The sequence below is a fragment of the Mycteria americana genome, chromosome 7, assembly GCF_035582795.1.
Source record: "Mycteria americana isolate JAX WOST 10 ecotype Jacksonville Zoo and Gardens chromosome 7, USCA_MyAme_1.0, whole genome shotgun sequence".
In the NCBI taxonomy this organism is placed as follows: Eukaryota; Metazoa; Chordata; class Aves; order Ciconiiformes; family Ciconiidae; genus Mycteria; species Mycteria americana.
The window spans coordinates 62,237,612-62,264,317 of record NC_134371.1 but is presented as its reverse complement, the minus strand read 5'-3'; the positions used below and the strand labels follow the sequence as shown (position 1 = coordinate 62,264,317).

Sequence of the window (26,706 nt, the reverse complement as noted above, 5' to 3'; positions counted from 1 at the left end):
TGTTTATGCCATTTAGTTTTTTTTAACTCAAGTTCCTTCTCATTTTTTGAGAGCAGCTGATTAAACCTGAACAACTGGGTTGTTGGACGAAATATGCTGTAGCTATGAAATGGTACAGCAGGGACCAGTTTCACTGTTAATTTAAAATGCTAGAATTAATTAGGTAGTGTAAATGAAGAATTTAATAAGCACACTTTACAACCACAAGTTCTGCTTTTATTAAACACCCCTGCCAAATGAAGGCAACTATCTTCAGTCTGTTTTTCCTTGTCTCATTCCCTTAAAATCTCTGCAGTGAAAAAACCAATTTTTTCTATTGCAACCCCTCCCCCATAATTAAAATGTATGCCTGACTTCCATCTCCTCTTTCAAGTCATTAGCATCTTTTAAAAATGCTACTGTATATCCTGCCTGTTCCAAGAAGCTACCAAACAAAACCGAAGTTTACAATTTTGGTTTTGAATACCAAATTAAAGGCTGTCTTCGAAGCTGTCATTCCTATTCAACTCAGTACGGTGTACTACCAAATTAGCATATTTTTTTTTAGTAAAGGAATATGCTTGTTTAAACATGTGTCTTTCCAAAGCGAGGGGTAACATCACGAATCAATTTTCTTAAAAAACCCTACTACTGTTCTAAGACTGCAAAAAGACTCGGAGCAGATGATTATTCCTGACATATGTTTAATCCATTTTAAAATTAATAAAAGAGTTCAGATCATAAATTCTCTCAAAGGAATCTTGTATGTTTAACAGACTTTGTTTAGCTTTGAACTCCTTGAAAAAAGTATTTCAGGAGCCTAAACATTATTTCACAAAATCTGTGCAACTCCTTAACAGGACAGGGGAAATCAAATCTTTTATATGAACCAATTCAATCTCATCTAGCCTCAGAAATACATTCGAGATTTTTTAATATGGTTTTGCCAGGGTAACTATTTAATGAGGATGATTTGGTTTATGACCTTTTTATTTTTCTTGAAGCAACCTCTCTCTGCAGCTAACTTTTTATTCTGGCTTTCCTTGATTTACTTGATATTTTACCTTAGCAAGAAGGAGACAAACTTATTATCTATGAAGACAACCTATATTTTTAATGGAAAGAGCTCCAACATTTGTTTAGAGGCATAGTACAACAGCACATGCTTAGCTGAGCTTTATTAAAATCACGAAATTTTGAATAGAAACAATGAAAAATCTAAAAGTAGACAAAACCTGAAGTGTTTCAGTCCTTCACCAGTTCAGCAAGAATAGCTTAAGAATTTAGTTTCTTCTGCAATACAGCTTTCAACTATCAAAAAATCTACACTGATTTTTAATAAGAAAAAAGCAGAGAACCCCTGAAAAGCCAGTCATTCCTGTAACAGCCTACTGGCATACTTCCACCCCTCCCAAAACACAAAAACCCAGAAAGCCTAATGAAGAACACACTTACATGACGATCCGGAAAGATGAGCTGGATATGGCCTCAGTGCATTTCCATTTTGTTACTCTCAATATTAAGAACCTTTAAAAACACGGACTGCTTCTGGCTGGGAACTGCATTTGATTTACTAACTCTGAATTCAATGTGAGGAATGAACACACATCCTAAAATTTAGGAAATGTTTCAGGCCTTGGTAACAGCCCGAAAACCTTGGCAGACTGAACTCTATTTTCAAAAATGGCATGAGACTTTGGAGGACAATTCTTTTTTTGCTAATTTGGTTCTTTTGTACTTGCATCACTTCTTAAAACAACATGTAGGCTCCTCAATCGCTTAGGGGTGATGTCCTCAAAGCATCTGTGTAATTTTTTTTAAAGAATGGCTCCTCTAAAGTATTTTACTAATCATTAAGATTTATGCACACTGTATGGAAAGAAAAGGCATAGGCAAAAAACTACCCAAGAGTACGTGAGAAGATCATAAAGCAAATTTCTCACATCTTCAAATACAGAGACAAAAGCCTGGAGATGGAATTAAACAAAAAGAATACTGTTGCTACTGATGAAGTAATGGCTCTCCATCCAAAGATGGCCAATTATCTATGAAAACAACACTGAATATGTAAAATCTTGAAATTATATTGCAAGGAAATCACCATGAATTTGAGGGATATGGGAAGCAAAAATCTCATGAAGCACAGGACCTGCCATGATCAAAATTCAAGCTAGGCACACTAGACTCTTGCAGATGAGGGTTAGGTATTCACTTCTGTCTAAAATAACTGACATAACCTCCGATTTAATTCCTCAGATTATTTTCAGGCTACAAGAAAAACAACAGTCTGGAGCTAAACTGGTCTGGTGGCAGATATCAAAGGTGGTATGTCACACGGAGATGCTGGGCCAGATAGGTTTATAAAAGAAGATGACTTCAGTTATTTGCATGGAAATTTTCTGGAGTGGGGGGTTACAAGCAATTTATTTTTCTTTAAGTAGGAAAAAAGTAAAGAATATAAGTCAATTCCATTTTTCAATCTTCTTCCTTTTAACACCCCTGCTGAAGCTGTGTCCCAATCAGAAGGTATATTGAAATAGATACATCACGGTCAATGTGCTAAAGAAAGCTCTACCGGACTACACTTCTGAAGACTTGAGCTGCCCTGCAGCTACTGCCATTTGTTATGTGCCTTGTGACCAACCAGAACATTGCTGTATGTCAGGAAGTAAATAAAAAAGAAGCATTTCATGTATAAAAGCATTAAGTAGATCATCCTAATGCTGCCAATAGAACAGCTGCCAGGCTGTTATGGAAGTAGGTATGAAGATTTGTATTTTCATTCCTCATCTTTCCACGGTGCCTCTTTCCACAGAGCACGCACCCAAATTGCCAGGAGTGCATCCGAGAGAGGAGACTACTCCTTTTCTAGGACCCTTTCCTTCCCAAGGCTACTGCTCTGTGCTAAACATAACAGCACTGGTGATGCACTGAACAGCAGTGAAATTTCAGCTGTTCCCCACCTACGGCACGAGTAGACACACAACCTATAAAACTAACCTATAAAGCAAGCTATAAAAGCTGATTGTTCATCCCACCGTCGTCTTGTGCATCAGTGAATTCCTGGCTGCGGCAGCAGGGGTACAGAGTAGGCCAGGTGCATCCGCACCCATCCACACCTCCTCTAGCAATAGCACAGACATCTCTCCTCTTCGAGGCAGTATCTGTAACGGGAGGCTTTTCTTATTCTGAAGGCACCTACAAACGGTGCAGATCCTTTCACAAAGAAAAGGATCATGGCAATTAAAGTGTTTTCAGGGAACAGAGTTCATTAACCAATATCCACAAATGTCCAAAAGAAATCCAGAGCAGTGGCTCCCAGCTGCAGACCACTGCTGCTCCAGAACGCCACGGTAAGTGAGCTGTGGTGGGCATGCAGAACCATCTTGACTCTACAGCATTGTTAACAGGCAGAAGTTTGATGAAGGTATGGTGAGGTTCAAAAGAAATAGCCAAAATTAGGAACGGTCAGTTGGCTCAAGCCGTTTAGACTACCCTCCTACAACTTAAGTCAGTGTTAAATAAAAGCCAGAATGATCAGGAAAGTAATGCCACTATCCGAGCTCTGCTGCAAGAAGCTGCACAGCGTGTTACACACATGCAGACCGGCAATGTTCAAACTTCCCCTCAGATCTGTACAGAGGCTGAAAGACGAGGGGCTTCTATGGTTCGTTGTTCTAGCTAATTGAAAACTAAAGGTTTACCATCTGAAGACATTTACCACAGTATTTACAGTACTCCCTGTGCATTAGGGTTTTGCTGACCCCAAGTGTAAACTGACCCTGGTGCATGTAAAGTCAACGATATGAAGTGCTTACCTGTAATTTTGTCTCTCACGAGCTTGCAGGATTCTATTTCACCAATGCTCCCAAAGAGACTCCTGAACTCCTCCTGGGTCATGTTCTGGGGTAAATAGTTGACTATGAGGTTGGTTTTGCTGTCATCTGTAGCAGCCCCTGTCTGCATGGGGGAAGGGCAGTTTCTACTGTTGCTGGAGGGTCCATTGGTTGTATTGGAAGTAGGGCCATTCGACACCTGAGGCTCCATGGTGCTAATTATCTACATGAAAATAAGAGGAGAAGGAGAAAAAAAACCCTTAAGTTTCATAGATACAATAGCTATTTTTAAAGATACTTACAAACGAATGAGTAGGTAGCATTCATGGCCAATTTAGATACTTCAACAAAAAAACCCCAGCTTGATTCCTCTGTTATTGTTGCAAAGTAGGTCATGCTAGTCTTTGGCTGTGAGCATATACTAAGATGCAGTTAAAAAAAACCCTTTTTTTGTTAATGCAAAGCTGATTTCTTTCATCACGCAGCCATTTTCACAAATGTAAATTTAAACCACATAAATTTAATTATAATTTAAGGTAATAATCATAATTAAAATTATAGTTCCATTAAATCAGATGAAGTAAGTGTATGGCTCTATATGAAAAGGTAAAATATTTTACCTATTTAATAACTGTATCACAGAGTGCAATGACAACAACATTAACCAGGCACAGTCAATCTGCAAAGTGTTGTCATTCAGATTGCCTTCAATTAATAAACTCAGTGTCCCAAGACATACCATTTACTGGTTCCAGTGATGACCTATATTCTCCAGTTACATTTTTCACTAACTAACTGACACCCCTTTAAATAATAAAGCCCTGGATTTGCAATCTTCAGAGATACAAAGGTCTTCAGATATTTACTGGAATCAAAAAGGTTTAATCAGAGAAAGGCTTATCAAGCACAGGTGCAGGCTGGAATTTTAACAAGTGCTTCTGTCTTGAAATGCGAAACTCCCAATTTTCACAGAAGAAACTCAAATAGACCTTTCCAAAAAAATGACAAATAAGAATCCAGCCTAGCAAAGTGCGTGCAGGACAGTAGCCCCATTGTCATCAGTGCCACCGGTCACATGAGTGAAGCTGCCTGCATGTTTATCTGCAGGCTGAGGACTGAAGAATGCAAGTTTTCATCCGAAAACTGCACAGGCAGACAAAGGAAGCAGAAAAAAACGGGTACTTCAAGTCTTTTCTATATAGGTATTTGCCTCCACTATGGCTTCCAGCCTGTCCTCACTGTCACCAGCACTGACAAGGGAAGGACATCACCACAGTCTCAAATCTAGATAAATTAAAGCAATGCAAATGGTGGCTTTTGCTGTCTACTGTGAAGTCTGCGGCGTGCAGCTTCACTGGTCTCTCTTTTCGAAGAGCATCCCTCGGATGGGCTCAGCCTCCCTCCATCAAAGACTCAGAGTCCACGATGCAAACTGCTGCCCTGGGCAAGAGACTGCACTGCCCAGGGACAGGGACAAACCCAGGGAGAGCTGGGGGCGAAGGCACCACACACTCCGAACCCTGTGTTCATCCCCTCCTGTAATTATTACTACTACTCAAAACGTAATTTGCTTTCTTTTTTAAATCCAGGGAGGTACACGTTGTGACAAATTAGGCCTGTAATTCAGGAGGATGGGGGGACACCAAAAAAGCGGTGTCTATTCTGAAATTAACTGCATGAGGGTGGCTCAGACTAAATAGGTTATATTCTGGTCAACTATTTTTTTTTTTTTTAAATTGAAATGCTTCAGTGTTAGTTTAATGCCTCATTTAGGAAATAACCCTCTTTTTTATCAATGGAAATAAGTTTTGAATTACCATTATTTTTTATTATCAAGCCCAGGAATAGCTACTTGATTTAACAATTTTTAAATAAAAAGCAGCCTTGCCACATTGTGCTTAACAGAAAGGCCTTAAACCACACAGCAGAATCACTTTGAAAATAAACTCCACAAAAATAGTAACTTCTTGAAGGAAATCGGCACATCCAAACCAGAATCCCCCTGCCAGTTTTCCCCGCCACGTGGCACCAAGCACTGCTGGCATCCTCTGGCAGGCTGTACCAGCCCCGCACACTCTTCCTTCAGGACTTTTACCCGGTATCAGCCATGCTTCCTTTTGTCAATCTGATTTCATACATGTATTTACTCACACATACTACTAAATGCTTCAGATGTTGCTAAATCTGTTTAGCTCGGGATTCCAGCTGGAAGATCATCCTTCGATCTCCGCACCTCCGTGACCCCACAGCAGACACCGACACCAACTCCAAGCTTTGCTAACAGCCTGCCGCGGGGTCGGGGTTTTGCACCCCAAGGCTAACGTGCTTCAACTGAGCACAGTGTGCTCATATATGCTGTATCTGCATCAACTTGACTAAAATTGGGGGAAAAAAATTCCAGTTCTGACAATAAGACATAGTCAGATGATGAGTGAAGCAGCTGATACGGTTAACTGCGGCTTTCGGTGTGTATTTAAATCATCTGACCATACCCTTTCCAACATAAAACACCCACAAGGTAAACTGCAATTTTAGGGACCGATCCTGCCCTTCTAAAGCGACAGGAATACCACCCCCCTGGTTTCAGTTACAGAAGCAGGACTTCAGCACAATGCACCGAGGAAAGTACATCAAATATTATTAGCAACAGACAAAAGCTATCTATAGCTCCCCACGATAAACAATAACCCCAGATCTTTTAAAATCTGTGAAAGAAAACAAAATTCAAAACTAGCTGGTGTCCTACTTATGCATTTTTGCAAACTCTTTTTAGTTACATTTTCAGCATGCTTACCTTCCACACCAAGCAAATAAACAGAATTCAACTCAGATATTTAACACATTCAGAACATTAAGAGTAAGCTGCTCTGTAAAAGTCTGTTCTTGAACAAGTAGATTTTCTCGTATAATACTTCATCAAAATATCTTGGCATAAACTAATGTTGCACCAGGTGCCAGGTTTTCTTCCTAGTTACTCTCACTCAACTCCAATTAGGTTTTCCTGATTTTTCAATAGTAGAAAGGAAAAATTAAGGCACTTATTTGCCCTTCAAATTATTGCAAAGTTGTAGGTTACTGAAAATTGATTTGCTATATAAAAAAAGAGATAATGGATAGAGAGAAATGCTGAAGAATCATTAAAAATGTTTCCGATAAAGTATTTCACATGCAATTTTTTACCGCATAATTTTAAGTCTCCATTTACAGAGCGATTTCTGTGCAAAAGCAGTTATGTACTGGAGCTTGCATTCAAAGTTCTTATGGACACAAAGGAATAATATTTATTTTAGATGTACATACTGATTCACATCATTAGTAAAGACTTAAATTATTAATGGTAACAAAAAGGGAAGTCCTAGCTCTCCTTTCCAAACACTGTCCTCTCCTCTACATGTCTGAAGCTCAAATCCACTGTTAAAGAGTTCAGTGTGCATGCACTGGGACATTTATTGTCGATGACTGTTTTTAATATTAAAGTAGTTGTTGATCCCATGTCAGCCAGCACATTACATAAGAGTAACATTATTTATTCAAAGAAGAGATTTTAACATGCCATTCACTGTTTCTGTCCACAACACGAAGATTCAGAATTTTAATTCAATACCTTTATCACAATATGAACATTTTTGAAATAGATACTCTAGTTTCCTGGGCACAGTTAACTTCGTTTTAATTACTGGTAATAGCTTTTTTTAACACAAGAAAGTACTGGGCTGTAATTCAATTCTACAAAAATATTAACGGAGGCTGTAAGTCTGTCTAACTCATCAAGGGCTTATTTGGATACAGGCAAAATAAATGTGGAAAATCCAACAGTTACTTAACCCCAATGTTTGTTTTTTTTTTTTTTTTAAAAAAACCAAAATATACTCTTATCCCTTGAAGATCAGTATTACACCTCTATACATGCCACTTAATTAGCAACATCTCTATGCTTTTGTAGGCCTTCTCTCCCAATTTAGGGAGCTACTACTGGTCTTGAAATATTACAGTGCAAACATCATGTGTGATGACGTTCACATGCTACTGGTATAAAGAGGCATTTTGTTTTGGTTTTTTTTTTTTTTTTTTTATTTTGGCAACAACTTGCCAGACTCCCAATACCACAACACCATGCTCTATATACAGGATAACAGTATCTTTGAAGAATAAACTGCAGTTACTGTTGATAGACACTGGTAATTTAGCCACCAATAATTTGAATATTCTATCTTTATAACATTGAAAAAATACTATCTGTGACAGAATTTAAAGACTACAATTTTGTAAGTTAAAAGCAACCCCCATATTTCAAATTCTGGATGTATTTCATCAGACTGCTGCTTTTAAAAATGACTTCTTGGTGTACTACTTTTCTCAGTATGGTAATGTATCAGCAAAGTACGAGGTATTTTAGTTTGATAGATTTCACAAAGAAATGCTTTGCTGCTCAGGAAGACAGCATAAGCTTTGCCAGTGTTTTGCAAAACACTGCTTACCGAAAGGCTTGGTATAACCCCCTCCTACAAAGTATCAGCAACAAATATCCATTATAGCAACTCCTACATTACAAATAATGTTTCAGAAATACTTCTGTCATATCTTCATGTATTTTTTTTTTTACAATTAATTCAATTAATTTCAATTTATTCCTGCTGAAATATTAGCTCCAACAATAATGCAAAGAATACCTGCGTGTATAAACAGAACTATTACAATGCTTAAACAAGCTAGAGTAACTGACATTAATCTTCAGTTATTACAGTAAATGTGACATCCATCTACCATTACAAAGCACAGTTAATGAATCATTTAGAAAACTACCCACAGACTAAGACAGTCTTATCTCCCTATTGCATGCATAAGCAATAGCCAATGGCTCAATAAAGGTAAATATACACACTTTATATTTACAAAATTTGTTCTTGGCAGTCTAAAAGAAGGCCTGCATGTTGAACTGAGACTGTCACATATGTACACTGAAAGGAGCTTGTATTCAGCAAATAATTAGTGCCCATTCTTGTTATCTGAATTACGTATACTCCACTGCCCATATTCCACAATAAACAGAAATTAATGTTACGTATGGAAAAAACCAGTAACAATTAAGGATCTTAAGATTAAGTGTTATTGAAAACACTTCTTTAGTGCCTATAAAACATACCACAAGCAATCTTTTCCTAAAATCAAAATCTGAAAAAAATTCTAAAACCTGGAGAATTCAGTCAGACAGATCCATTTTGAGGACTCGGAAGTCAAAAAAGTTATCTATGAGTAATGAACAGTTCACAGCACCTAAATGCCAAGAAAAAATGATCATGGTAAATTATACCTCATGAAGAATTCATGAGGTCTAATTTTATATTATTTCTAAGTGTTCATTAATGAACAAACTCAGAACATTCTCCCATAAAAAAGAATTTAGATAAATAATGCAAAGCTCTTACTTTATCTAAAAGAGCTCTTTAATTAGCATTGCAAGTTGTTTGCTTTTACAAGTGAAAACAAATGGTGCCATGGCAGAGGTCCCATAGCCATCTCCTGAACAATGATGACAAAAGCAGAAACAAACAAAACCTCTCAAAGAAAATAAATGTAGACTCAACGGTTTTCCTTCTATAAGGAGAAACAGGCTTTAACTTCCAGCATATCTGCTCTTTTGAGTGGAAGTCAGCACAGCACAAGTCTGTCTCACACGAACTTTTCTGCAGGTGAGAAAAACCTAATTTACAGGAGCTGCCCGGCTGATCCATCCATAGCCCTCCCTTCTGCTGATCCGTATGTGAATAGCCATGCCAAAGCCAGAAGGTCAGTCCATAGGTATGGAGAGGAACATACAAGTACATCCAAGACCAGGTCCCTCAGCCCTGGACCAGCAGCCACATGCCCCCACCCCACTTTCAGATGCAGCCACTGCTACTGACTTCATGGGGATTAAGCACATCTACGTTTTTGCAATGGGGTACCGGATCATAAAATCTTCAGGACAGATCATGTCTTTTTCCCATAGGAGTGTTAAAAACTAGTGATTTTAAGTATTCATTGGTTCAAAACCACAACTCCAGCCAGAGTGAGAAGTAGGTGCACCTGAACCTCACATACACATTACGTGGGCTTCTTTATAAAGTGACCTTAGGAGAGGTAAACAATGCTCTGTGTGCAGCTCCAGTACAGATTTTCTTCTCTGTAACACAACTGTCAAATTTCACTGTCAGTTACATTTTTATTAAAGCTTATGTACTGCACAACTAGACTTTGCTATTATTTACCTAATAAATACATCATGAACATGAAATAAAGGAGCAAAATGAAGCTTTTGAGTAAATCTGCCTGGAGGCAAATCCAATATCCCAGAAACTAATCATTATCCAGCCTTCCATATTTTGACATGCTCCCCACTCATATGCATTTTTACATGCTCCATCTTTACCCTCCTTCAAGTAAAAGTCATATCTAATATTTTAAATATAGATAGAGCTGAAAGTCTCAGCTCAGAAAACTAGCAGTCCCTGGCTCTCGTGGCAGGGATACAGTCTACTTACAAAATCTGGGTTTCAGAGTGCACTGCACTCGGGTTGAAGTGGCATTCAAACATCTTCAGGAAGTTCACATTTATGGGTGCCACAATTTTAGAGAGCACACAAATGATCCAAATGGAGAAGACAACAAATGCATTCATTTTAAGAGGCAAGCTTCAGTTCAAATAAAGTAGAAAATTATTTTCTTTAATAGCTAAATTTATTCTGATCTAGTCCATTATAGGCTTTTGCATGAATATGCCAAAACAAAATATTCTGTCCCCAATTTGCAGTGAAATGAATGCAACATTTATTGGCAATATTACTTGTTATCACAGCAGTGCCTGAAGGAGATAACCGATACCAGCACCAGGTTGTGCTAGATGCTGTACAAATGGGTAGTAAGGGCAGGCACTGCCGCTGTACCACCACAGTGACAAAAATAGAAAGGCAAAACCTGTTATTTTTATTCCAAGTTTTGCAGAAGGGAAAAATCAAACCAGAGGAAAGTATCTAGGCAAACTGCTGAAGTTGCACAGTAAGCTGCGACAGCTCCATAACACAACACCGTATCCCCAAACCTGGCCCAGTGATAAGGTCACCACTCCTAACAACTTTTTCAAAAAGCAAAGCAGGATAATAATACACCAAATTGCCCTTTTTTTTTTTATTTGAGCGTTTCGGATAAATGTGCCTTCTGTTCCCATGAAGTATGGACTCCACAGCTTTGCATTTGATTTCAAGGACAAAAGAGAATGAGTAGTGGAAAAAGAAGACACCAAAGTAAGTCGCAGCCATTTCAACATCAGTAACTACTAAGGTATCAGTAGAGGAAACCACTCTCAGAACTACATATCCAATAACCACACACAAAATAGGAACAAAGGCATCATATCACACACTTCATATGGTCTCTTACTCTTCCTGCAGGTACCCTGGGGATAAGAAATTGGAGGAGGAGAACTACAATTAGCACACATACAGCTCAGCACTCCCCAAAGCCCAGAGGAGACGCACAGGACTGGGGAGTAGATGCATGGACAAGCACTCGCATGCACAGCTATTTCTGGGAAGCACGACAGAAGTGCTGCACTGCACATCTGCAAGGACAAAAACATTCTTCCAGAACCAGAAGATAGTTATAGCTCTATCATATGCATTACCTCAACTCACAGTATTTGAGGTTCTTTATGAACTTCTACTGGGCTTCATTTTCAATCACTGTTTCCAGCTTCTTCACCTCTTGTGAAGACTACAGAGAAACTATTCATGTTTGAAATCAGAGGTGTTTGGCTCTATTCTTCAGTGTTCTCCAAACGTCTTATGAAAGCCTACAGCAAACATGCTAAACAGTAGTAATGAAACAGTGAGGAAAACTAGTATAATAAGTGATGGTCACAGAAGTTTCCTACTATCCCTGTATCAGGGTCATCCTTTTCACTAAGACAAACTGACTTCTAGGAAGCCAGCCAGTTATCCCCTTCTTTTAGACTGGTTTCACCAGAATTTGCCTGTAATAATTTCTGCCATTAAACATAATTTACATGTGAAGATATGGGAGAACATAGCCTTGATTTCTCAGCATTCAAACACCGCTCTGGAACACAGCTTTGGAGAAAGCCAGCATCGAAAACACCCAGAGAGGAAAATGGATGTGTCCCCAGCCTATTAGATGGGTTACACAATCAGCTCGGGTTAAAAACCCTTACAACCCCTTGTGTCCCACCTGCCATGGACCTTAAAGGCCGGTGGCAGGGAGGTGTCCTGCTTTGTGCCGGACATGGCCATCAATGGCTCCCGCCCACCCGTGTCCCCAGGGGTCACCAGCTGCCACCCCTCAAAGGTCCGTACAGCTTTTAAAGCCGAACAAAGGCAACGCGGTCAGGCTCTGCCTTCTGAAGGAACATCTATTTCCTCTTCGGTCACCCTTCTACTTCTGCCAAATTTGTACCAGGCAACTCTGTACCTAAAATTTTACAAGGGCTTTATTTTATTTATTTCATCATTCTGGATTGCTCCTTATTCCCTGCTGGCTTTTCATCTGGATCTACTACTTGTTCTTTCAAGACGCATATGAAGGCTAAAGGAGTCTGAAAAAAACCAGAAAGATCTCAACAATAAGATGAGATCTTTCTTCGACTGATGCTCCAAGCCAAAATTTGATGAAAACATCCTCTTTCTCCATGGATTGTATTTTATTAGGCAGATACTACAAAGGCAAGAGGTCTCCCAGTACCTGCCTTGTCCCTCTTGAAAAAAAGAGGGAGTGACTAACTAAAACCGTATTTAAAATCTGTTCTAGGAGGGTGATAAAAAAAGAAATACCACTGAAAACATTAAGTATATGAGGCAAACCCTGAAAGATTGAAGAGGGTTTCTCAAAAGCCTGGATACTAGATAATAACAACAATACAAGAGCACGGTAGAGACCAGTATTTAAGACAGATCCTCAGTCTAAAGGACATACAGCCTAAAAATACACTGAAATGAAAGCGAAGGAAATTGAGAAAGTCTTTTTATATTTTTGGTTACTTTCTAAATTCTATTTTTAGCTCAGAGTTTTGTTTCCTAATCACTACCTACTTGTTTAGTTTACTGACTATATTACTGAGCTATATATTACTAATCTATAACTGAATTATATTACTGACTTGAGAATATGTATGGTGCACTGCATACTGACGCACAAATTCCCACGGGTACGTACATGTTCATGTAAGAAGCAGACAGCTGCAAGTCTTCAGCTGCTGTAGACCTGTCACAATTCCACTTTCTGTTTTTCCCTTTAAGAAAATAATCTAGAATCATTTGCAACCTGAGAGTTCAGACAGTGAAAGCTGTATTACAAGCCATACTGAAACCTAAAAACGTCTACTTACCAGAAGGCAAAGCAAAGCCAGGACAGAGCAGGCTCTCTGAAGTCCAGGAACATGCAACCCCCCCACCGCTATTATTTCTACTGAAGTTCTAGAAACAAAAGCTACAATTTTCAGAAGCCCTTAAGCAATTTAAGATTCATTAATGTTCACTACAATAGGATTTCAGCTCCCAACCCATAAATTGTTCTTCTGAAAACACTGCCCATACATTTTTCATGCAAAGACAGGCTTATATTGGGCAGGAATGGATGGCTTAGCAAAACGCATGCCACAGCCAAGATATTTTAAGGCTCTGTCCTCAACAGGACCTTAATGAAAACACACTGGTAAACGCAATTAGGAAATACTAATCAACATGTGTACATCTAGACTGCTGGCAACACCTCCACGGATACTGCTGCTTGCAGGCCTAAGAGCGAGACACCCCAAAATAGGACTTAGCTGAGCACTGTAATTTCTATCTCTATCATTAGAAATGTTAGCTTACTGCAAAGTAACAGCATTATTTCTCTTAAAACTGAACTGGATTAGAAGAAATTTGTAGCTTCTCTACTTCTCTACAATTCACCTGTAAGCCTACAGCCCTGTAGCACACTAATACTGCGCATGGAAATAATCTTTTCATGAAATATAAGCATTCTTCCTTCTGTAATGCACCTGTGGTAGACAAAGTTACAATGAATTACTCCAAAGTAATATGGCCATCACCATCTTAAAGGTCATGAACAGATAACAAAAGCTGAAGACATGAGAAATTTCTGGTGGAAAAATGATCAGAAATTACCTTCTAGTATGCAGAGGCAGCTGTTTACTCTGATGGTCTCACAAAAGAAATATCTACACAATGGCTTAAATGAGAGTAAGTTTTAATGTACTGCATGGGATAAATCTCAGTAATACCTAAATTCAAACAATCTCATGCATAAAAGCATCTATTTTAAGCTCAAAGACCCATTACCATAGATTAATAATACATTATTCATCAATAAAGAACAAAATATCAAGTACATATGCATGTATCTGTCACAGGTCAGGCTAACAGATCCTAATTGTTTATCCTGGACATAAACTCTATTAATCTCTGTACTAAGGAAGGGAAACATGCCACAGGCCAAATCAAACACCCTCCTTATTCCAATTACAAAGACAACTCCTAAAATTTCAAAATGAAATAATACTCAAATTCACAAAAGTCTTATTCAAATAAACAAACAAAGCCTGAACACCAAGAAACTAAAAATCTTTCAAAACGCCTCTTAAAAAAAACCGAGCAGACCTCATGGATAACATACTCCTGGTTGAAACGCAATGCTGCTAACGCACCCAACAGGCACCCTGCTGACCTCGGCCCCTGCTCAGATACAAGCGCTCGTGGACAGGGTGGGACCCAGGCCATCCCGACCCAAAACCCACACATTACATTTTGCTTAGATGTCAACAGGCAACTGGAAAAATGGCAGCATTAGTAGAGATAGGCAGAAAAGTCCTGACAGCCTAAACACATCAGAACAGCTTACCTGAGTATTAAAAAAAAAAGACAAAATAACCAAGTTACTGTCCTTTCTATTGGCCAGCTTTCCCTTACAATACTCAGCAGTCACAGGTAGACTCTTTAAACTTAGAGCTGGATCCACTCCATGCGTGTGTTTCAGCTCAAAGAAGGAGAACTCAGTGACGGAACTGACACTGTGTCATTATTAAAACTAAGATATCCCGTAAGCACCCCTGACTGCTGGGGCATCCAGCCTAGGTGTCCTGGTCCAGACTGGTGTCGAAACGCTGGAGGAGAACATGGCTCCTGCAGCGGCCGCAACGGCTACGTATGGCCGCAAAGCTTCTTGATAACCACAAAGAACATCACACAAATAATGTTCATTTTTTGCATATAGCAAAGACTAACAATGGAAATGGAAATTAAACTCAACAATTTCTACCCCAGTGAGCATCTACATTTGTGAACGCTTCTTTCTGTAGTTGGGTAATGACGAGCACAGACAATAAAAAAAGGATTCTAAAAATACACTACTCTTTTTCCCTGGATTAGCGTGTCTACAGTTAAATATAAACTGTGCTCTATAAATTATCAAACACAATGTCAGATTCTGAAGTGCACTCTGGAATCTCTCACAGAGCACACGAAATACAGAATGATGATTTTGTCCTGGCCCAGTCAGTCTAAAGAACAATACGCTACTGTGCTAGATCACGGAGTTAGTTCCCATCAACGGTCACGCTAAAAATGGCCACAGCCACCACCGTAGCTGCGCATTGAATTTTTCAGGACCCTCTGCAACAAGCAAAAAGATTAATTCCCCGAACAGCTGCTCTCACAGGAAGGGAATCGACAGCAACATTGCCACAGTATAGCTGGCACATGCTTTCTGCTAAAAATCAACTTCCCCCTACTCATCTACTGCCAGTAACTTCATTTGGAACAAAGATATACAGGGAACGGTATTAGAACTATTTTTATTTAAGGAGCATTTGTTTACATGCATTATTACTTCTACGGTGTCGTGACTGTGCCTTCTGCTCTACAGAAATAACAGGATGAGTCTTTGCCCACAAGTTCTTCTGCACATAGTAAAGCAAAAAGTCACTGACCACCATTCAAAGATCAAGGATGGCCCGTAGAAGGCGAATACAAGTACAGCAATTAAACACATTTATAAACCAATCAAGTAAGAAAATGCCAATACCCCCAAATATCTCTGATCCCAAATGCAGAACGTGTTAACACTTCTCCACAGTGTAGTGACTTAAACACTGGTTGTTTCATGCTGTTGAGTCGTTAACTTTATATTATCTAACATCAAATTGCTGATGGCTATGGGAGTCTACAGGTCAGTTTAGGAGGACTGAGAAAAGGCATGGCCTCCCTCCCAGATTAGCATTCAACTCAGTCAAAAGGTCTGTTAGTATTTTGCCCGTGTGGTTTACTACAACCCTCTCAAAACAGAATTACTATAAGTGGGGTAGACTTCCACACACCTTAAGCACATCATAGAAATCAAGAGTTTAAATTAATCCACATATTAAACAAAAAATTCCCATTTGAAATCTTCCAAGGAAGTTTAGTCTAGCTATAATAATTCTCAAAGTCACAAATATCAGTTTTGCTTTTAATAGCAGTAGAGAAACATGGACTTCTGGCAAGTGTCCTGATCTATACCAGGAGAGACAAGGGGACAGAGTCGGTTCCTGGAATTCCACGTCCTTGCTGGGCAATTAGACACAACATTACAAGAGGATTCAGATCTACCTTAAATTATAAATTGTGAGTATTGTTGTCTTTGCTAGTTTTCCAGTATGCAATAATGAAAAATTAGTAAGGGGAGGAAAAACAGTAACGACAAGCTTCCTTCATCCCTCACGTCCCTACAAAAGCTTTTCAACAGCACTTAACCTGGGAGTAAATACTTCCCAGTGCTTGGAAAAAGCCATCAGCTACTTGAAACAAGCACGCATGCAATTATAGGCCAACACACAGGGCCCAAGCGCAGTGCAGTTACCTGCTCCAGCAGCAATCTTTTGGTCTCCACATGGAGGGTCAGATGGGACGTTCTCACCAAACGTCCCTCAGGAAGCAAAAACCAGAGGGAGCCGTTTGGTTTTCCTTCCACAGCTCGGTGAACGCACCCGGGCACGCAGCGGAGTGGCTGGATCTGAAGGACTTACGCTACTGGAAAGGCTCCAGTGGCATCGCTGCCCTCTGCCAACACCGAAAATCACTTACGTGGACAGAGACGCATTAAGCATGGAACCTTCTTGAAGCACTGCGAATGCCAGAACCACCTCCCATAGTCATTTGCCTCTGTTTTGAAACAAACATACGTTATCATATCGCCTTTACCTCCAAGAGTTCTGAATGCTCAAAAGCCAAATACACTACCAACCCAATTCTGAAAAATACTGGCGCACAGCTCCAGACTGGGAAAAATACTAACCATCATGTGTAAGAGCTTTAACAGCAACAAAAAAGTTAATATTAAAGAATAAATGAAACTAAGTATTTTTTTCCCCAGAATTCAAGGACATATAATTTCCCATCACAACAGCATCGCTGACGCAATTGCGTGTGCCTTAGCAACAAAGGCGTACTACAGAATTTTATATACATCAGGACTCTAAATATTGTCAAAGCCAGGCTTGTATTTTACTGTGTAGTTAAACCATTTCCAGAGAGGATGCACAAAGGTTTAGCTATCTTTTTTTAATTAATTTTTTTCTTAATATTCTGTCTTTTCATCCTATTTAATTAACGATTCCTAACTGGTTCGCAGCATTTCCTGACTTTTAAAGATTTTCTTCTTCATTGACATGAAAGTCCTCGCGTAAGGCACAGTCAAGGGTAAAACAATAGGCAAGACAGGCTCTCAGCTTCCTCCCTACTTTTTGGGGCCCTAAAGAAGCAATAACGCATTAGCAGCTCCAAAACCGTCAGGGAAACATAGATTATAGTGACAGAAAATAAAGATCAATCTAATATCAGTTCTATTGAGCTAATTCTTAATGAATTTATGCAAACAATGTAAATGCTAGACAACGTTAGGTAGTTGCAAAATTAACTGCACTCTTATTATAATCTCATCTGAAAGTATTTCATTTCTAACACTGATGTTCCAATGCTATTGCAAACTCTGTCTGAATACTTAAATAAGTAAACAACAAAAGGTCTCATCTTCAGTGCCCCAAGCTATCATCCAAAACTGGTTATAATTAAAGGTGTGAACAACAGAGTAACAAACCTGCAAAGTCAAGGTTCTGAGAAATTAATGGGCATCACACCACTGCACCAGTTCAAATTTATCACTCATTATCTCCCCGACTAGCACAGTGCTGTTTCACATATTTGTGCCTCCTTCTCTTTCCTCCAAGCCTTTCCTGCCTTTTCTAGATGGCTCATTTTAGACAATTACTACCTCTGACACATTGAGACCTTTTCTCCCTCCTTTCTTCTTCTTGCTGTAAAGCTAGTGACCTACAAAAGCCCCCTGGCACCTAAAATATCCCAGTATTTTAGAAAGTACAGATTGATCATTTGAGGGGAAAAAGCAAGCAAGCAAACAGTCTCTGAATATCCGTTTCTCCAACATCTTCACTTTACGTTATCTCAAATGGTTAAACGTACTCAAATGCAAAGGCTAAGGCAAGGCACAGGTCCCCATTAAACACTATTTTTACTAGTATTAGAATCTATCGTACTTGTTGAATTGAAATGTTACCCTCCTCTTTGCAAAATTCTTTAGAAAATGAAAAATGTGCCTTGCTTTTAAAGTTACTTGGAAGTCCTACGCTGCTGGTAACTGGACATTCACACAAGCAATTGGAAAGCATGACATTACGCAAACGCCCTTTCCCTTCTCATACAAATCCCAGCATTTTCCTTAACGTCCATTCACATGAGAAGGGAAGATACACATCTGTGCACACACACATAAAAACACACGCATTCCCAGTAGGATGGAGGAAGGGATGGGTAAGAAAAAGAGAAAGAGGAAGAGAAGGAGAAGAGGAGTGCAGTGGGGGAGGGGTGACTTTCCATCAGATTAGCAAATTTTGCAAAATCTGGCCTATCCTTTACAGAGGTACCATGCTTTTTAACATCGCCTCCCTTGCAAAAAGACTGTTTGCGCCCACTTCTCCCCCAAAACCCCAATGACATTGAAAAAAATACTGCATTGCAGTATTTGCCAGTGCATCGGACTGTATCCAGTCAGCTGTCCCACAGACAAACAAATGTACATTTTAATGTGTCCAGGCATGTAAATGAGTTGTCTAGTGGACACAGATTGCCAAAACAGACAAGTGGATTTGTCAAGTTATCTGCATCTCCCCCTCTCGCTATAATATTCTCTGCCGCTGCCCATTTCTTGCCTGGGGTGTTTGCTGAAATTATTTTGAAAGTGCAAGTTCTCAAAGAAAACAGATTCCCCTGCCAGAATACGGGACACAATCATGCTTTATTTCTTCCGAAAAATCTCGGGGTGTGGAGTGGCTCTAGGTTATATACCAACAGTATGACGATTACACACAGAAAATAACCTGCATTTAATTAGTACACTCCCAGCATACCAAGTAGGAAGGTTGAGGAAAAAAATTCACTGTAACCTAGAAGATATTATTTCAAAAAAATTAATACATTAAATATATGTAAGATTAACACAACTGGATTTTCTTTCAATAGAGTCACAATATTTAACAGGACCAAATAAAGATGATGAAGACTATTCCAAACCCATTCAAATGGGATTTTTAAGTATACCCCTTCTAGCTCATTGTAACCATCCTTTGTCACAACAGCTCGGGCTCACTTTGAGAGAGCTCAAAAAGGTAAAATTAATAAAGAGGAAGAAAGCAAAGGAGGCAACCAAGCCAGTCAACAGTGGAGAGGCATCCCTGTATCTAACATGGGAACTTGATTAGTAGAGTACATGGGGATAGGATTTTAAACTGACGGCTGGTATTCACCTTGCATCAATACCCAATTGTAAAATTTCATCCTCTCTCACTAGTAGTTCACCAAGACAACAATTCTTTCAAAAAAACTGTCATGTCTAAAGACAACTACATTTTCTCCATCTTTTTGTCTGAACAGAAAGAGGTTTTAACATTTTAATCTTTCTTTATTATCTGTAGCAGTCCAAATTAAATTTCACTAACTTAATAGCTATTTTTCTATATGAGGATCTACAATGCAATCTTTTATATGCAAAAAGAAAATGTCACTATGTACATGCAGGCTGTATTCATTAATATAATCTTAAAACAAAGAAAAGAGGAAGATCGGGGAGGAACACGTGCGCCATAAAACAAGGATTACATTATTTTTAAATCTTTGTAGAAACACCAAATTGAACAGAAAATGAAAATGTAACTACTAGCTGCTGACTCTTAAAAGAAACAATGCAGCTGTGTATAATAAAAGGCACCCTTATTTATTGTCATGACTAAGTTAACAGATTTAGAACACAGTATCTCTGTTTTGGACAGAAGAAAAATTATTTTACTCTCACGTACAACTACAATGCATGTCAGAATACATCTCTGCACATGCACAGACTGTGAAATACAGAATTTTACACACACACCCCCCCTCAAGATTGCCCCCTCCCATTGTAAAGCAGTGCAGTTTTCAGAGGGCCATTCAATTACTTCCTTCACAGAAAGGATTGCAGCAGAAGCAATACTTAAAACAAAGCAAATTAAAAGGGGGATTTCATTTCTTTTTATTCGTATTTAATCTAAGCACTACCATTCCTGCTTGAATTTGCATTCAAAGTAATCCTGCATCAGAGAATGGAAAAAAGTAAAAATATCTGAAAATCTGAAGACAGAAAGAAAGGCGTGTTCTATATTCTTGCTTTGCTTCTCTTGTGCCTCCTGATGTGTGATAGATGAGCATCTTCTGGGCAACCACATTTTTATATCTTCTACGCTACCGTCTATCACTTACTAGTCTACTACGCTTTTTTAACACTTCTAGCACCAATAGCCTTGTTTAAAGATGCACTTCTGCTATTTCCCATTATTGTTTGCCACTACAATAGGAGACCATCACAATTAGCAAAATATTCAGCTGCAGTTTAAAAAGTAAAGTTGCCACAAGGAGCCTGACATTGGAAGTGGATATTGCTCCAACAGATATATAATAGACTGTGGCTAAAGGTGGGGCTGGAGACGACGAGAAGAATAATCTCATTATTTTCGTAAATTCTGCTCAGCGCATAAACCCTAGGATATGGTGAACTCCCCTGAACTGATTATTCTGCCATATAACCATCTGATTTTGTAAAAATACCAATATCACTTAACACAAAATCACTGCTTAGGGTAAATTCATTCTACCTACTGTTCTCATAGGGACATTTGCTGGAAAATTCTAAGAAATGATTTGCAGAAGCTATCAGCTGTGGGAGTTCACTATTATACCTCTGTCAACTTCATTCAATATAATTTACATTTTTTTTTTTTATACTGCCTCACAGGATTCCTTGCAATTTTTTGCACGTACAATTTCACAGCAGGGAGGGGGAAGGAGGGGAGGGGGGGAAAAAAAAGGAAAGATAACCCTCTTTTGCAGAAGAGAAAGAACAGATGCTTAAAACCAGATTTCTAGAAATCACTGTAAGCCTGAGCCAGAAATGTAATTAACACCTATTTATAAAGAATAATTAAAGTTGTGACTGCCACAAAGAACAGCAGAGATAATCGAGGTAGCCCCTGGTTTTTTTTTTTTTTTAGATTTTTTTTTTTTTACACTGTTTGCAGTATTCCCACATGATTGCCACCTGCTCCCCCACTCAGCTTCCCCTATGCTCGTTTCCCCGGCAACCTTTCATTGGCTTTTCCTCCCAGCTATCGCTTTCAGTTCGGCTGCTCAGTCTAATCTTATTTGTTTTACACCCATCAAAACAAGCAGCTAGACAAAGACAATCCTGTAAGAATGGGAAAAGACCGTCGCTTTGTTTCCCCGCTTATAATAAATATCCGCGGCAAAAGTCTGCAAAACGTTAAATTAAGGGAAAAGGGGTGGTGGGGGGGAGACCCACACCCCCGCACCCCCCAGCATCCCGTGGGGCTGGCAGGAGGGACGGGTATTGTGCGGGTTTGGTCCCAGCCCCCACCCCGGGTCGCCCCGCTCGGCGCAGCCCGAAGTCCCCGGCAGTTGTGTTCGATCATGCCATTTTGCACAATCTGTAAGGAAAGCACAAAAGGGGGGACGAGACGAGCACGTCCGGGCTCCTCTGCCAGGAGAATATCGTCTAAAAATAGAAATACTATTTTTCACATAAACGGCTTCGACTTCTCCCGGCATTTTAAAAAAGCACAAAACAACACGGCTCCCCCCCAGCCCCCACCCCGACACAAAAAAACACACCCTTCCATCCATCCATCCATCCACCCATCCATCCTCTACAGCACCGGCTCCATAGGAAACGCAGTACCTGGATTTTAGAGGAGATTATTAGGTTTGTATTTAAGGCTGGTGTAATACAAACGGAGATTAAAAGGCATCATCGGCTGCCTGATCCGCCAGGCACACGCGGTACAATGACACCGTGACTGTCAGCAGAGACCATCCTCGCTCGACTGAAATGCAACGTTCAATGGAAACGCCGTGAAGTGCCATCACAGTTAGATACATTAAATAGATATATAGACACACACAACAGGCAGACATATCCCGCAAAAAAAAAATAAACAAGGCTCTCCAATTTTATTTTATGACTCACGATCCGCCACCCCGAACAAAAGAAATTCGTGAGGCACGCGAGAAGCAAGACAAAACCCCACGAGCAGGCTCTCCCCGTTCACTTACCATTTTCAAGCCATTCCACTCCATCTGTGATCACAAAGATGGACCCTTACAGCCCCTCACAGAGTCAAAAGCAAAAAGAGCGTTATGTAAAAGCTGACATTCCTTCTTACAGCGCTGCTGCCCAACGATGCAACAAAATCGACATATACTAGGCGCTGCAACACATACAAGCCTCCTCCTCTTTTTATGAGGTCATGACAGGAAACTCTTTGAAATACAATATGCAGCATTTACTGAAGCTCATATAAATCACCCTCTTTTAAAATTACCATACCTATTGCGCAGTCCACCAAAAGAAAATTACCAATCTCGAGGCTTTTTTTTTTTCCACCACCACCACCCCCCCCCCCAGGATTTTGCTCTGCATTTGTATCTCCAAAATGTCAATGTGGAAATTAACTCCCCCCCCTCCACCACTTAAAAAAGCCTCTTCTTCCTTTTGCATTTCAGTTAGCCACATACCAGCCTTGCATTAGAAATGAGCTTTTTTCTTTATTCTGAGAGAAATCGCAATTACCTTAAAATGACAAAGTACATCCTTTATTAAAGGATACGCACACATTAAACATGAAAGAGAGAGCGAGAGGGGGGGAGAGAGAGAAAGGGAGAGGGGGAAAAGGGAGAGATCATGTACAAACAAATCAGTAGCAGAAAACTAAATTCATGTGAAAACACAGACTGAGAATGATGCAGATTCGGGGAAAATCTGTATGTTAGCTTCTATATCTACCTCTATATATAAACCCGCTACGATCAGATTTTAAATCTACTAATACCTACCATAACCATTCTTAATGGCAAATATTGGGTCTTGAAAGGCTTCAACTCTTCTACAGATTTGCTAAGGTTTCAGGGAATTATTTTTATTATTATTTCTTAAAGATCCACAAAGCACAGTGCTAGACGTTTGTGCAGCGAGAATAATAATAATAAATAAGAATAAATAGGATATTATTTTCTCTCTTTTTGTCAAAAATCGGGCACGGCGGTCCCCGTGCGGCAGCCGCGGCGGCGGGCGGAGCGGCGCGCAGCCCTGCTGGAACTGGCTGGCGGCGTCGCCCCTTTACATCCATTTATGGCGCCATCTGTCAGCGGCGGGCGGGCGCTGATTGGCCGCCGCCGCGCGGGGAGGCGTTGCGACATCAGGTGCTATTGAAATTAGCCGCTGCCAGATTGACAATGTTAATGATTCGGTGACCTCTACAACAACAGAGACCAGATTTCTGAACTGCTGCTTGTATCTAGTAATTAAGGCCCGGTTGAAGAAACAACACGCATCCCTGTATATTTTTTTCTTTTTTTTTTTTTTTACCTCTTCCCACCCCACCGACGCAGGAGCCCTCGGCCGCAGCGATGTCATACCTCGGCCATGCTTCAGTGCCTACATCTTCTTACCTCCTGCACGCCCAGCTCCCAGGTCCGGCGTATTTTAACTACCTTATCTTTTTCGACAGTTGCTTTCCGGAGAAATGCATATTTAATGATCTGCCTCTAGGCTTAAAGGCACAACAAAAGCACTTCGACATGCATTTAAAGCTGCATTTATTTTCAGGTACTATTGATTTTAATAATCAACCCATCTCTCCTTCCTTTGGCCCTGTGAGGTTTTTTAAAATACGTATTTTTAGAAGTGGGTTTGATATTTTGCCACTTGACGCTGTCTGAGGCACAGCAGACACCTATTTATCAGAGCACTCCCCCTGAACGACAGTAGCATTTCAGAATTATTTCACCACCTCACTTCATTATTCTTCAGCTCTACAGGAAATAAAACGACAGCGAACTTTGGGCATTTAAAAGAAATTTTTTTTTCCCCAGCCTTAGAGAGGAACGTGCTTAACTTAACAATGCACACTCATTAATCCTCCACTTGCTGCCATTGACAAACTAACAAAACTTCACTTCCAAACATTAATATTTTACCCTCTCCTGACCACGGCAAGTTCATTAAAAATTCTCACAAGTTAGGAAGCATTAATTTCTTTCTCTTACTTGGAGTTATTTTCCTCTTACTTGGAGTTATTTTCCTGAAGCATGTTTTGGCCAAAGTAACAAGGCATGGCATCCTGTAATTGCAACTAACCTTGAATTTACATTCATCTCAACTAAAGCTACCGAGTATCACTATTAACATACATAGGAATCATTTAGTTTTACCATTCACACATTCATTTCAACAGCCAAATATGTTTTTTAAAAATTCAGTATCATTGCAAGCGTTTTTAAGCATAAGAGCTAAAACAGAGAAAGCTAGGATGGGCCATGTTATAAGCTCACTTAGCTCTTTCCTGGAGAAAGAAAACCTGGCTACAAACCACCAAAACCATTTTCAAAAATGTGTAATCAGATAATCATTGTTCTAGAAGTTTGGGGTTTTTTTTAAGTATTAATATGCCCTCCAAACTGCTAAGCTCTGAACTGGCATTCTGTACATTTTAAATTTCTTTCAACCACAGACACACTCAAACACACACACAGACTAAACACACCAATAAAACATATGAAATATAGTAAGCTTATAAAATCTAGCTACATACAGACCAAGCAAGGAGAAAAATCGCATTTAAAAGACATCATACAATCTATTTGTGAAATAAGCACTGAACTGAATTAAAATATGAACAATGTAAAAGGCTGCAGAGGATTTCTCTCACCATGCATCTTTTTGAGCACATTTGTAGCTTGGTAAAAACTAGTGAAGATTAAACTAGCTCATAAGATAGATTTCCTAACTCAAATATTTAAGTGACCTATTAGACTGAACACACAGGCATCAAAGTGCTACAGAGCTAGTATATTACCATACATTCTTGTGCAAATATACATCGAATATTAAAGTTAGATTTGTAATGCAAATTTTTACTTAAGGTCTCTTCAGGGGTTAATAACACCGTAGAAGGCATCCAGAAATTATTTTTAAGTCTTTGCAACTTCAGCCTACTTTGTTCCTATAAATTCGTTATGCATATCAAAAGATTCAGCCATTTTTCCGAAACAATAATTGCACGCTGCTCCACCAAAAAATTAGCTATCTTATCCGCCTATAAATCCAGGTACTCTGCACACTGACCACTTTCCCAAAAACCACCCCACACATGCAGTCTTTCCGAGGAACACTAAAACAAACGCTCAAATGTCCTCAGAGGCCTCTCTCTGTAAAGACAAAGGCAGAATCCTATTGTTGAAAAAGTCAACCTTATTCTCATGTTTCCAATAGTACCATTTATCTTTCAGGGTGAGGGACTGACCACCACATCATGGTTGTGACATTTGTAAAGCATCGGATTCTCAATACAGTCTCTCCAGCACCAGCCAGCAAGCCCCTGAGCAAAGCATATTTTTAATGCAATCTTCCATCCCCACAAAAAGAAACTTGTCTTAAACAGCTAATCCAATATCAAAATGAAATCACAGGGTTGTTTCCCAGCCCCCCCTCCCTCTCCTTACCATAAATGAGCAGTTTCTTGACTCATTAATGACAGTTTCCCTTAAAAGAAGTGATCTCATATCACTGAGCCCCTCTCCACCACGCATACATCCCAAAGGTTGCGGGTATCTTAGCATCAGTAGCCGCTAGCAAGCTCTCTCATACAGAGCCCAGATGGACTATACCAGAAGCCAATTCAGCGTTAATAACTACCTACTCTGTGCAGTTTAGAAGCCTTACGTGGCATAATGTCCTAGGCAACAGCAGCCGATTGAAACCGCAAATAAAAGACAACCCAATTCTCCAAAAGCATCAAAAGGAAAAAATAATAAATTGAAGAATGATTTTTTTTTTTAAAGCTCTTACTTTCATAAGATTAAACTGAATCCTTCACAAACATATGAAAAAGGAGAAAAAACAGATGCTGCCCAGAAAAAGTGACAAAATATTACCTCATTATTTAACAAAGCAGCATTAAGCGTCCTGCTGATTTCAAACATCTTGCCACAGATTTTGGTTAAGAGACACAGAAAGAATCCTTTGCAAGCCCTCTGTCTGCAAAGGGTTCTTCAATTTTCTTGCGCACAACAGAATAGTCAATATGTTATTTCCCTAGAGTTCGCACATTAAAACATCTAGTCAGTGAGCTGAATTTTCCCCTTATCACACTGTAGACTCCTGTTATATGTACTGCTCTCTTTGCAAGATTAGCCTGCCCCAAACATGGCTGTTGTTTAAACTATTCTTTAAAGTAACAGTTCACTCC

At 39.5% G+C, this 26,706-nt stretch overlaps 1 protein-coding gene across 2 annotated transcripts in view; it reads right to left on the bottom strand.

Annotated features, from left to right (window-relative positions):
* ELAVL4 (ELAV like RNA binding protein 4) overlaps positions 1-26,077 on the bottom strand; it is a 63,798-nt gene extending 37,721 nt beyond the window's left edge. For both annotated transcript variants that reach the window (XM_075509280.1, XM_075509281.1), the window contains exons 1-2: positions 25,961-26,077; positions 3,798-4,038 (exon numbers count right to left, since the gene is read on the bottom strand). In XM_075509280.1, coding sequence (XP_075365395.1) covers positions 3,798-4,038; positions 25,961-26,077 — 358 coding nt within the window. The remainder of the gene's footprint in view (positions 1-3,797; positions 4,039-25,960) is intronic.
* Between the last annotated feature and the right edge of the window lie 629 nt (positions 26,078-26,706).